The 13,579-nt window shown below is 37.2% G+C and overlaps 1 protein-coding gene across 2 annotated transcripts in view; it reads right to left on the minus strand.

The window, feature by feature from the left end:
• The window catches only part of MTHFD1 (methylenetetrahydrofolate dehydrogenase, cyclohydrolase and formyltetrahydrofolate synthetase 1), a 73,289-nt gene that overhangs the window by 36,719 nt on the left and 22,991 nt on the right, over window positions 1–13,579 (minus strand). For both annotated transcript variants that reach the window (XM_026698623.2, XM_087922297.1), the window contains exons 9-15: window positions 7,301–7,428; window positions 5,004–5,101; window positions 4,103–4,276; window positions 3,431–3,567; window positions 2,224–2,270; window positions 253–360; window positions 66–140 (exon numbers count right to left, since the gene is read on the minus strand). In XM_026698623.2, coding sequence (XP_026554408.1) covers window positions 66–140; window positions 253–360; window positions 2,224–2,270; window positions 3,431–3,567; window positions 4,103–4,276; window positions 5,004–5,101; window positions 7,301–7,428 — 767 coding nt within the window. The remainder of the gene's footprint in view (window positions 1–65; window positions 141–252; window positions 361–2,223; window positions 2,271–3,430; window positions 3,568–4,102; window positions 4,277–5,003; window positions 5,102–7,300; window positions 7,429–13,579) is intronic.

Below are 13,579 nucleotides of genomic sequence, written 5' to 3' on the forward strand. Positions count from 1 at the left end.
ATGTTTGTGAGCATTGAAGATAGTTTGAGAAATACGAACAGGTTGGGGATTGTAAGAAAGCTTACCTGTAGTCTTCGAATCTGGACATCAGAGAAATTCCTAACACCGTCAACTAAAGGAACCAACCGTGAATAGAGTGCCTTAAAGAACAAAGCATGTAATTAAGGAGATATCGGCACACAATATATCTCAGCTGAACTGACTATTCACAAAGCACACTAGAAGAAAAAGTCATTAATTGCATCAAATTACCTGATCGGACTGTGTAGCTTCATGGAAGATGCGGGCATCAATAGCAGCAGCAACCAAGTTATTGGCAGCAGTAATAGCATGGATGTCACCCGTGAGATGGAGATTAAACTGCAGGGAAAAAGAAAGCACGCAAAATATCCCAACCATTATCTCAAACCTTTGACTAAATGTAATTAAGTCCCCAGATCAAGACTACAAGATTCAGTGCAAGATTCAGCGGCAGAGGGTAGTTCTCTGATATGTGAATGCCTTCTCAGAGAAAAAGAGAGGCCTTCTTCTACGTTTTTTTTTTGTAGAACTTTCTGAAGGGAGAAAAATAAATTTCTCCCCATCCACTGAACGATTTTTCCACCCTAGCATGATATCCAACCTCCAGTTGCTTCTAAGTTACTGAAATGTATTCATTCATTCACTCATTCATTCAATTTCTATAGCTACCCATCTCAATCAATGAATCTGAGCAGCTTACAATTAAAAAGAATATTACAATTAAGACACTAAACATTTTAAAATTATAAAACACAATTAAATTGTTGCCACCAAAACTCATGTCAACCTCTCAAGAAACTGGCAGGGAATTATTGTGTTTGTTATTGAAGACACCTGGAGTTTGATTAGATAAAGCATGAAGAGAATTTGTTATAAATTTAATTGATTATTTCATTCAAAGAGGAAAATATGTTTTCATTTGGATACCACTTCTGGAATTGTGCTTGTGAAGAAAAAAAAATGAAACTTTGACTTTGGTTTTGTTGATTAGAAAGATTTGATGTTATAGGACTGGCTAGTTATATATTAATGTGTAAAAGCAAAAAGTTGAGATTGAAATGTGTTTATCTTGTACTGTGCTAAGGAGTTGGAAGTCAACGCCCCTTTTCTCCCCCCCACTTTCCCCTTGTATCTCACACCTTCCTATTCCCACTCCCTTTCGTTCCCTTAATTTCCTATCATATTCTTCTCTTCTTTGTATTTTATATAATTAAAACATAAAGCATATTTTTGAACAAAAAAAAAGAGAAAATTTGTTATAAACTTGGTTTCTCCACCCTAAACCAGCAGGTATGCCAAGGCTTCTTTTATTGTCATGTCTAGGAGGCATTCACAACAATTTAGCTTTCCCCCCCTCATCAATTTTCCCAGAGTTGTCCTCAAGTTATGGTCAAAGAAGTTTAGAAGATGATTGTTATGGTGTCGTTGAAGCATCTCCCAAAGTACATAAAAATAGGCAGAGAACTTCAATCACACCCTGATGGCTACTATCTTGACCACACCCTGCAGATACTCCCTGAATCTGCCTAATTTTCTAAGTCAGGTGCCTTGTGACAGCCAATACTAAAAGTGTGTTTCAATGTACAAAGGATTACTTTCCCTTTGATTAGCCAGACCAGTTTATCTGACTTGCCATACTTTAAGTGGCAAGTGTTACAAAATGCTAGTGCTTTATAAAGTGAGGATTACTCCAGTTCCTTAACTTGTGGTCCAAATGTTTGGGGGGGAAAAGAACTTGCTTTTATAATTCACAATACATCTAATATAAAAGGCATTTCTCTAATAAGCCCCCAAATTATGCATCTACAGCAAGGTTGATATATGAGAATTTAATTTGTTCCACACGTTTAAACAAACTAATTTAATTTCTAATATCTGAATGCATACAGAAACTGAAACAATTATCCTGATTGCAAATTTCTCTAAATTTTGTAATCAGTTCAAAAATGATGTTCATAGTCGAATGGATTTACGATTAAATGCATGCAGAACTGACAAGGACTGGAAATAATAACTATCCCCAAGCTGAATATCTATGACTATTGGGAATCATACATCAGGATCAAAACATCTAATATAAGGGAAAAGAACTCCCATCACTCTAAATTTTTGAACAAGTACCTGTAGGTCTTGACCTCCTGGAACACACATACAAGAAATAAATACTCCGTGTACTTATAAAGGAATAAATTTGAAATTTACCTCTTCCATAGGAACAACCTGAGAATAGCCACCTCCAGCTGCACCACCTATATAATGGGAAATATGAAAAATAATGCCATGCATCAAATTGTAAATATTAAACAGTTTAACAGCTATTCACTGAAGAAAAAACCCTACTTATTTTAAAATTGATGCATTATCTTTAGCAAGGACCAAAGTCAAGTGATTGTACCTTCTTGCATTCTATTAACAGTAATAAAAATAGGTCAAGTACTTGTCTATAATCTACTTAACATCACTGTGCTAAAACATTACACTTAAATAATGGGTATTATCAGTGGTAGTATGCTGCCGGTTCGCCATTGGTTCTAGCAATCTGGTAGTGCCGGTCAGCTGTAGGCTTTGCCCACCCGCAGCCACCCTTTCCTGTCCTACATTTCCTTTGTTTGTTAGCTCCGCTGATAGGCATAGCAAAACGGATTGTCACACCTCAGCTGTATTACTCTCCAGCGCTGACAGTAAGGTAAGTTTCATGCTTAAAATTGCCCATTTTAGAATGCAGCACCCACCCACCCACAGAACCAGTAGTAAAATATTTTGAATTCCACCACTGGGTATTATTATGATGGAGAAAATTCTACATATGTTTCTGCTTGTGCATTCTAGCCAACCTCTTACAGGTAATCCTCATTTAGCAATCACAATTGGGAATAGTAACTCAGTTGTTAAGTTACTGTTAAGTGAAGTGGTCATTAAGTGAAAAATGACTGCACCTATAATCTTATTTCAGCTTTCCTTTGCTTTACAGACCTGCAAAGGTCTTAAATGTTGCAAAGTTATTTTTTCTATCAGCATAACTGAATAGTTGCTAAAAGAGGCAGTCATTAAATAAGGATTATCAATATTTCTCTCTGAGCCTTCCAAAGTTTATACCACCAGCAGAATAAAAGTAAGCAAACTTTCTGCTTGAAGTTTACAAAAGATTGGAAACACAGGATATCAGAGAGACTAGGGTGCTTCCTTCTGAGTAGAACAACAATTTGATTTTTGTTCATTATACCAATTAACCTCATAGCACAATGCCACATTGCAATGGCTATCCAGGAACACAGGTCAGGTTTTTCTTATAATCTGCTAGCTGCTTCAATGGAGATACCTTGGACTGAATTTGGATCCACTATACATACATTGTGTACAACTGGCAAGCTACAGCTTTGCCTCTTGCATGGAATGTTGCAATCTGTACCTTTAATTCCAAAAGTAGGCCCTTGAGAAGGCTGACGGACACAGGCAAAGGCATTCTGACCAAGGTGCGCACCCAAAGCCTGAACCAGCCCTATAGCTGTAGTACTCTTCCCTTCCCCCAGTGGTGTGGGAGTTATGCTAGATAAAAAGATTTAGAATACTTTTAAAAAACAGATAAAGGCACAATTCACTTAATTACAATACATAGCAATACGTTAAGAGAGAGCAACTTGGCCATCAAAAGGTCTTTTTGTATATGCTTGCTCAGTTTAAAGGGACACAACATTTTCTGTAATAGTATACTCATGAATGTTTAATTAAACATCAGATGGGTGTTCTCCTAAATTTGCCCTTCTCAACATTTTGGGAAAACTTCTATTGATTTATGTTCAGATTGTATTCTGGGGTTGACAAATTGATAATTTTTATATTTGTCTCCTTGGGGCCCAGTTTCACCCTTGGTATATACCAGTGCTATGCTTTGGTGTATTTTAAAACTATGTTAGCTATTTAGGGAATTTTCCTTTGAATGCTAAAGACTTTAATGCTTTTACAGACTTTTCATGGGAACCTGCTATTCTTTCCTCAAGTCAATTAACTCCCCCCCCCCCCAACAAAAAAACCCCAACCTTGCTAGCTAACCAGGGTGCAGAAATAACATAAGGCAACTTACCCTGTAACTACAATGTATTTTCCATCTGGTTGTTCTTTGAGACGCTTCAGTGTTGACAGTGAGATTTTGGCTTTACATTGACCATACAACTCTACTTCATCTGAAATCAAGCCAATTTCTCTGGCCAGTTCACCAATGGGCTTAGGAGTACATGACCGTGAAACTTCGATGTCACTGAAAAACAACAGTTATATTGAGAAAGGAGAAGATAGCATTCTAATCTCTCATTAAATATCGGGAATATACAAGTCACACCTAAATTCGCCCTTTTTCTTTGGACCTTGAAAGTGCAGGCTTTCTCAATGCTCTTCTATGTGAAAACTTTCCCAAAGTTTAGAAAATAATATAGCAGGAAGAAGGATGGGTGAAAATCCTTTCCTAGATATGCTTGCTTTCCTGCACATTTCAACAAACAAGTCCAGCTTTCTGCAGCCCACAACTACTCCTACTTCTGCAGCCTTGCAATCCACAGCTACTCTTCCTCCAAATGTCAATAGTTGTATAATTAGCAATGGCAAATCTGGACTGAAGCACAAAAATGCATTTAGGAAAAACATGAGGCCCCCCCAAAATAAAACCCCCAAAGAGAGCTGACATTCCTAGAACTTTCCAGTAGTTGAGAAAGTATGTTGGATAAGAGAGAAGAAAATAAGCACAGTGCTCTGAAGGAGGCATAAGAAAGGCGTGATATGAAAAGAAATATTCTATGTTGTAACACTTGAATGAATGTGCTACTGCTTTTACTTTTACTTTTGTCCATTTTCTCTATACCAGCAGAAACTCCAATTGAGGGTATAAAAAAGTTTTTTCCTGCTCTCTGTCTCACTGAGACACAGCAAGGCACAAATACAGACTTCCATTCATACCCTTTCTATACCAATTTTTATTACTTCTTTCTTACCTTGGAACAGGAGTTACAGGAGTGAGCAGTCTATATTGAATATTCCACTTGCCAGGTTGATAGTTCTCAAGAAAACGTTGAGCACTTTCTACTGTACTCTGAATTGGTGTTTTAAAAAGGAAAATAAAATAAAAATTACTTACTGTAACCAATAATCCATCTGTTTTGCCTTGTTTAGAAAATTTAAGTTGCACAATAAAATCTGCAAAAGGCAGGAAGCAGCTCTATATCCTTTAAATACAGCATTAGGTAAATATATGTATACCTCATTTGCATTTTTGGTGCACAATTTATATTTGCTTTTCAGAAACCTATTTCTGTATAACTTCCTAAACACTTCAATACACATCAAGATTCTAACTATGTTCCTTGTCCAGGTCTTTAATCTGCTGTGATAAACATTGCAAAGTGGCCTTGTTATCTTCTTTTTCTCAATTTAACCCAAGCTTTCTCAGCTTGCGCCCTCCCGATGTGTTACAGTGGTAAATTTTAAGAAGACTTTTGCTTCCCTGTACTAACTGAGAATTTTAGTAGGTGGGACTGGTATATGTTTTACATTTGGAAAACAAATAAATCTGGAAGGCACCAGCTTAATGTAATATAAATGCTTTTTATTGTTTATCTGAGATACAGTGAGTTATATTATTCATTGTTTCTATTTTCTTTTCATATTATTGCATTGAACCTCTGGATTCAAATTCTTATTCAGCCTCAAAACTCCCTAACTAACTTTAGGTCAGTCAAACTCAGCCCAAAAACCAATTACATTCAAAAGATGGCTTGTAAATAGAACGAGCAGAGAAAATATTCTGCATTCTACTTATATCCTGGAGGAAAAAAAGAGTAATAATAATTATTAAAGTTTTGAGATGCCTTTAATTATCATTTAAGACAAGCAGAAAATAGAGAGTATTTTTGTTCAATCATTGCAACGAAAGCACAGGTGAGTGCGGGGAAAAAGGCTGAAATGGAGCAACTTCTGGCTCCTCCATTGATTTTGTTTGTGGGAAGCCAGCAGGGAATGTCAGAAATTGTGATCCTGTAGCTGCAGCTTACTGTGATGTCATTATTGCAAGCCAGGCATCAGGTGCCTTATCCAATCAATGTAGAATTGAATGCTTTATTGTAATCAGTCAAGCTACATGCAAGTTGGCCTTCCTTTTCTTTCAGTTTTCCAAAATCACCTTGGCTATATATATGGACAGTGTTGAGCAGCAATTCTATTTCAGGTGTGTTTTTCCATATAGGATCTCCCACTTGAACATCCTCAGCATTGACAAAATCACCATCAGTCAATTGCAGAAGGCAGCTGAGATGTTACCTTTAATATCATCACAAACATCCATATTTGCCTATCTCAGGTTCCTGGGAGAGACTGGATAGGGGGTCAAAAATGCAAAATCTAGTTTGGACTTCTGGCTGATTGTGCAATGAGTCACAATTGTCCTAGTTTCTAGATGGTATTACTTGATCAGGTATTATTTAGTCTTCATGTTCTTCAAGTTTTCTTTCATCCATTCTAGCTTGCTTGCATCTGATCTTTAGCAGGCTGTCTTATTTTCTGCCTGATTTTCATTTTGGTGATGCACTGTTTGGCTTTTTATTCTTGTCTGCTGATTTTGCATCCAAGCTATTCAATTATAACTGCAGTAGTGCTGTACATTAGCTGGTTTGCTTATTTCTGATTCTGGATGTTGTTCTTTCCAGAACTGGTGCATTCTTTTCAAATATCCTTTCTCACTGGATTTCATTTGAAGTAGCAGATCATTATTTTCTTTGTTTTCAGTGTTTGCCTATTTGCGATGGGTAACAACTTTTCTTCCTATAGTCCTGCAGCTGCTGGCACCGTTCAGCAACTATCCTGAGCTTATTTATCACCAGATGTCCAGAAACACCTACTGTGGTCCTTGTTGAACTGGGTGATGACCCATCCAATAAGGGTTTTGTAAATTATATCTCACCATATCATTTTTGGGACAGACACTGTCCATCTAGCTCCTCTGATGAGACAGATTAGTTAAACCTCCAGGGTAGCTCTCATCCTCCTTGGAGTATGCATGCCCCCCTCCCGTAACAATGTCAAATGAATGCCTCACTGGAGGATTATTATTATTATCCCTAATTATACTGCATGTAGAGCCTTATGAAAAAGACTGGTCATGATCTAAAGATATTCTGGGAAAACTAGATGATTTAAATCTGTGTAGGATGAAACGGAGAGCACTGCTAGGTACCTATACTACACAGAAACTCGGTGGAAAGTGAAAAAAGGCTCTTCCCCAACGTGAGGTACTCACCTGCATCAGCATTGCAACGGTCATTGGTCCAACCCCACCGGGGACAGGGGTGATATAAGCTGCTCTCTCCTTTGCTGAAGCATAAGCTACATCTCCAACAACTCTTTTCCCACTGGCCTTTGTGTTATCTGTGAAGGAGAGATAAGAACACACTGGAGGAAAATGATGCCCCCCAAAACATATCAATCCTATGAGAGGCAACAGAAAATAAAGCTTTAGGTTAGCTCGCAATGACAAAATCTCCATCTACACCAATATTCTTCTTAGCATTGCTGAGTTAACACATTCTCAGCTAGTCCTTCTTTTTCAGATTTGTTTAAAAACTGTTTTGTTAGCATGCTTGTGAATAAACATGACTGATCCAGGCTTGAGGGCAGAATTCTGGAAAACAATAGCTTTCTTCAAGAAGCAAGGTTTACTTCCAATGTCATGCATGTCTCATAATTGCAAATGGAGATACTTAAGTATCTGCCAGAAAACTAAAAGTTTCCAGATTACTGAAGAAAGGAAATGATGGGAGAGGAACAATAATCCTGCTCTAACGTGGTGGAATTGGCATTTCAAAATAATATTTAACTCAAGATTTCAGCAGGTTTACTAAAGGTACTTTTTAATCAGGATTGGGAAGGAACTTTTTAGTTTCAGCAGTACAGAGGGCAACTTTTGAATTTATTAAAAACATCCTTACTGCTTCAGGCAACTGGGGGCAATTGTTTGGAAGATTAGCTGTTTTGTTATTGCACTAAGATGGGAAGAGATACTCTTGGCACTTTACTTGCTCCATCAGCCTCAGATGCTAAAGAAGAATAAGCAAGAATAGAAAAAAAAAATATGACTGAAGGTGTGCCCGGTATAATGTTGCAGGATCCAATCTGGTTCAGTCACTAGAACTAGAGGTTTAATCTTCCAAGCTTTTGTATTTTTGCTGGAACCGATCTTTACAGATTCCAGTAGAGAGAAGGCTCCAGGACAAGGCCAAAAAGCTTGGAAGACTAAACCAGTGACCAACCCAGATTGCATCCTGCAAAAAATATAGTGCAGCAGAGAGCAGCATTTCTTTACTGCACGTTACAAAGACATGTAATGAAATAACCTGGATTCCACAGGATTCTTGGATTTCATTTAAGGAAAGACAAGGAATACAAATTAGAAACTCCAATGGCAAGGCAAGGCAAGTTAAAATATTGGAGGTAGTTTTCTCCTTTCTTAGAAGCTAGTTAGCAGAGAACTAGTATAAAGCACATTACTAAAAATAGAAATCACAAATACATACACTTTTCAATAAATAGATTTTAATATTATCATAATTTCATACCAGATCTATGAAACAACTTCAACCCAAAGCACTTTTTCTATTGTTTTTAATTATGGTTTTAGTCCTGGCATGGGATTCTTTTATATGGCTACTTCAATAAGGCACCAAACAAAAAGCTCTAAATAATTATAGCTACCTCTTGAAGCTTCACAAAAGTAGCTTGGGTCTCCATAGCAGCAGTTATCAAACTAATGGCAGAGGTTTAATGGGAGCCTTGATTTTCTCACAACCAGGTTGCTAGCTGCTTACCACATATTTAAGAATAATACCCTGACTTCCAGTTTGGGCTTTTTCGGTGACAGACAGAAATCGCGATTGTGTGTGGTTTTGATCCCTGCTAGCCGCTGGAGTGCCCCGAGCCACCCAGATTTGGGGCTGAAGCCACCCTGTAGAGGTGGTGAAGAAGGGGGAGCCATTAACGGGATTGAGGAGAGTTGCATCTCTCCTCCTCGGCTGGCCATTACTCCCTTTCCCAAAGGCAGTTGCAGCGGTGGTCAGAAATGGCCACCTCAAAGATGAAACCGGCTGGACAAGATTGTGCAGGAGGAAGTTTAAAGGAGAAAGTTTGACTGACCGGATTGAATGGAGAACATCTATTTAAGGTACCTGGAGCCTGAATTTTAAAGATTAATACTATTCCTAAAAAAGATTTTAAGTGGTGAAAGAGAAAGGGAAAGGAAACAGAATTGGCTTTTTTTCCTCTCACATTGACAGTTTTAATTGACTTGGAACATTAAGGAGAAGAGATTCGAATAAGAAATTGATACTAATCCACTTTGACATTAATAGGCTATTTCTAGCTGAAAATAAAGTGTCAAAGGGATAAAGATTCTTGGATAATTTAAAATTTTTCTTTAAAAAAAGAAAGAAAGCAGCGGAGGGAAAAAAGGAAAAAAAGAAGGTAGAATCTGGAAAATGGAGGAAACCACCTGGAACTTAAAAAAAATTGACAGCGGAAATTTAACAAGGCTTGCAAAAGATACATTGGAGCTGAAACTTTGTTACAAAATAACAAAGCCCCTGGAAAGAGCAAGTGAGAAAAGAAGCAAGAAACAGTTTTGGATTATTGGATGATTCCTGGAACTTTGGATGGAGGATCCTAATGAAACAAAATAAAATCAATTGGGGGTTGTTTAAATTTTTTTAAAAATGGCATCACTCCTTGAAGAGTTAAAAATGAGACTTAAAGAACAAAAAGAAGAAGCACAAGAGGGAAGAGGATTTTTTGGCTTCATATTTCAATTTTTAGAAATGGAGATCTTGAACTATGAAAAACAACAAGAAACACTGGCAAAACAAGAAGGGTGAGACAATGAAGAAGTCATCTTTAATGACCAAGCAATTTTAAGCAGGGTAAAAAAGGGAAAGGGTGGAAAGGGAGTTAAAAACTTAAGCACTGAAGCAACAATAAAAAAAAGAGTAATTTGAAAAGTAATAATAATATCAGGAAGAAGCAGAAGGGAGGATCGCAGAAGGGAGAATCAGATAGAAAAGGGAATAAAAAGGGGAGGGAGAAGAAGAGAGGGAAAGGAAAAGAAGCTACAAAGGACAGAAACAAGATATAGAGGTACAGGAAAAGCATACAAGAATTAAAGGTATAAACTTATCTAAAAGACACAGAGACAATGGTTAAAATTTAACTTAAGGAAAGGATTCTACAAGGGTGCATGGGATAGCATTGTTATATTAGAAATAGAAAAGGGTTAGAAAATATGTTTAGGTGATTAAAGTGATAAGAAAAATTTGTACTGATATGTAATGGAATATTTGTTTGTAAAGAGAATAAGGCTCTCAATGATTTTAAAAGAAAGTTTTAAAAAAACTGAAAAGACACATGGAAGATTTTTATCAGTTGACAAGATGAACTTGAATAAGAATAATAACTTTATTGACTATTGTTAATAGCTATTGTTTGGGTTTTTATTTAAAGACAGTAATGAGTAAAATATGAAAGACAAGTGAAAGACAAGTGATATTACTAGGTAATGTTTGTTAAAAGAAATAGAAATGTAAAAGATTGTTATTAATATTAATGGCAGAGCTGTACTTGCATAGAATAATTATTCCATTTATTATTGCTATACATATACACACAGATATATATACATATATACTTTTTTCTTTTAAGAATTTAGTGTGTATTTTTAAGGGAATGTACCAAGCAGAATTCAATTGAAAATAGGTATGTGTTATAAAATAGGTTAGCAAATGAATGTTATAACTGTAAATGTGTAACTTAAATTTTTAAACAAGATTTGAAAAAAGATACCAAGATACAAAAAAGATATACTCCAGTCTAGTAATTACAGGGGAAAATTTGTTTTATGAGAAAAGATAATATGAAATTGTAAACAGGACAAACGAAAGTATAAAAACATCGATTAGAAAGATTTTAAAAATTAGAAAAAGATATGTAATTGAATTAAGAAAGGAATGAGATAATTTAAAATAAGGCTATAGGAAGTAAAGGGAAAAGCTATTGAAAAAAATTGCGAAAATAGTTATAAGATATGGATTAGAATGTATAAGATAAATACGTATTGAGTTTATGTCTGTATGGAGAAGTGATAACCCGGGGTCACGCTGTTCTCAAAAAAAGGATATTTTATTTGTATTTGTATGTTTTTTGAAAACTTAAATAAAACTTTTATTTTAAAAAAAGAAAAATTGGTTGCCATTCTGGTTGTCATTCTGCCTGTCAGCATCACTCCCACCAAAACACTTTCCTTTGGCACCAAGGTATTGCTGGAACATTGAGAGCTGAAAGATACAGCAACTGTCCTTGGAAAGTCTGAAGTAGACTTTAAGCAAAGGTTTTGTGCCCCAGGGAGTGAGTAGAGCCTATTCATCCTGGGCAGGGTTGAAAACGGTCTGAGGAACCAATGTGTACCTTTTTAAGGCCTTAAAATCGGTCTGCACTTGTTTTAAAGAAAAGAAATCTTACACATCTTAAATGTCTATGGAGATTCTCAGTCATCCAGGTCATGGTTATCCCAAAGCTGCTTTTTCAAGAGGCAACGGGACTTTCTGGGTTTTCTTCTGAAGATGTTTCGCTTCTCATCAAGAAGCTTCTTCAGCTCTGACAGGATGGTGGGGAATGGAAGGATTTATATTCCTTGCAGACAGCTGTCAGAGCTAAAAAAGATTCTTGGATGAGAAGTGTAGCTTCTTCAAAGCAAAACCAGAAAGTCCAGTTGTCTCTTGAAAAAGCACCTTTGGGATACACATCTTAAAATGTGAAAAAGACTGTCTTAAAACCTCACGTCCTCATCCTCCTAAAAAATGGGTAAAATATTTTGGGCTTGCTGGGTTTCTGGTGTCCCCTAAGCGTTTTCTTTATCAGGCTGGGTATTACCAACATCATTTGTGGCCCATGAGCCTTAACTTACCACAAGTTCAAATTCAACATTTCTCCACCTCCCCCCACATGGGAATGAGTCAACTGGGGCTGTCTTCTTCAGAAATGACTCAGCTAGCTAGTGTTGCACCTTATGGGGTTTTTTTTCTTATCCTCAAAGGCAGATGATGAAGTGAGCCACAATTGCTAAGAAACGTGAAGAAAATGAGCATCTTTATTAGATGCTTTGATTAGTTAAGTGCAATTACTGATAGATCACTTATAAAAGCAACCTTTCTAGAAGTGCAGTAAGTAGGAGGAGAGCAACTGTTTGACAGGTGTGACTAATCCTCTTAGTTTCTTACACTGGAGCAGATGGGTAGAGAAGCTCCACTTTACTAAGGAAGAACCTTACGCAACCAATCTCTGGTTTATTAATTAATTTCTCAGTAAGAAAGTAATGATTTCATCCAAAATCCTAACCAGATTGTCTATCCAACTGAACAAATCCTTGGCTAAAAGCTATTCATGGCTTGTTTGGTTTTGGCTAACTACTGTGAATTTAGTGCATTGTCTAAACTTAGTGAATTTTTCAACAAACCATTTGTGAATATAGTTGCAGAGTTCCTTGGAGAAAGGGCAGGGTGTAAAAATCATACATAAATAGAAATACTATGAGAGACACACTAAGAATTGCTGTTTGTTCTTTCTTGGATTTCATTTTGCGATGATTCAGAAAAGATTAACATATACATTCATTCCTAGCATTGCATTTCCTTCATGTCTGTCTGTCCGTCCATCCATCCATCCATCCATCCATCCATCCATCCATCCATCCATCCATCTTTTTAGATAACAAATTGCTTAAAAGCAGAGTGCTACAAAACTACTTGTATTGTTGCTGCTACTTTGATGTTGGAATTCCTTTAGAGATTATATTACGTATGTATGTAAGTTGTTTTATGTAGCCACTGAGATAGAGGGTCTGGCAACCTGGCATCTTCTGGATGGTTCCGATTACTTCTTCCATAAAATCTGATCCACCTGGAGTTCAGAATACCTCCAGTGTCTGGAAGGCACCATTGCTATGCCTGACCTAATATTTCTATATTTGATTGGGAGACAATGAATTGAATACTGCAGGGATATTTATTAGGACAAATTTGCCAATACAACAATCTCCACCTGTAGCGACTTCCGGTTGCAAGGCTTCGGCGGCGGCAGGAATCCGCTTCTCTGCGGGTCCCTGCTGCACTCGCCGTCGAGGTACCCCTGATCCAACTGGATTTGGGGGTTGTCGCTGCCCTGAAGGGGCAGTGGAAGACAGAGGAGATCCGGGCAGGGGTCTGGGGATATCGCACCCCCCTTCCCCAGCCAGCTAGACTCCTTTTTCCTGAGACGGTGGAGCGGCTGTCAGCAATGGCAGCCACAAAGAAATCTTCAACCGGATAAGATTGTGCAGGAGGAAGAGCCAGAAGGAGTTTTCTTGGCTGAACCAGGACATTAAGTTACTTTTAAAACACCCTGGAAACCTGACTTTGGATTGATACATTTGTTTCCAAAAGAATTTGCTACATCGGCGAAAGTGCTGAAGGAAAGCTCACTCCCCCTCCTTACGGAGAAAGCA

The sequence above is a fragment of the Pseudonaja textilis genome, chromosome 1, assembly GCF_049901715.1.
Source record: "Pseudonaja textilis isolate UNSWEBS1 chromosome 1, rPseTex1.2, whole genome shotgun sequence".
Classification (NCBI taxonomy): Eukaryota; Metazoa; Chordata; class Lepidosauria; order Squamata; family Elapidae; genus Pseudonaja; species Pseudonaja textilis.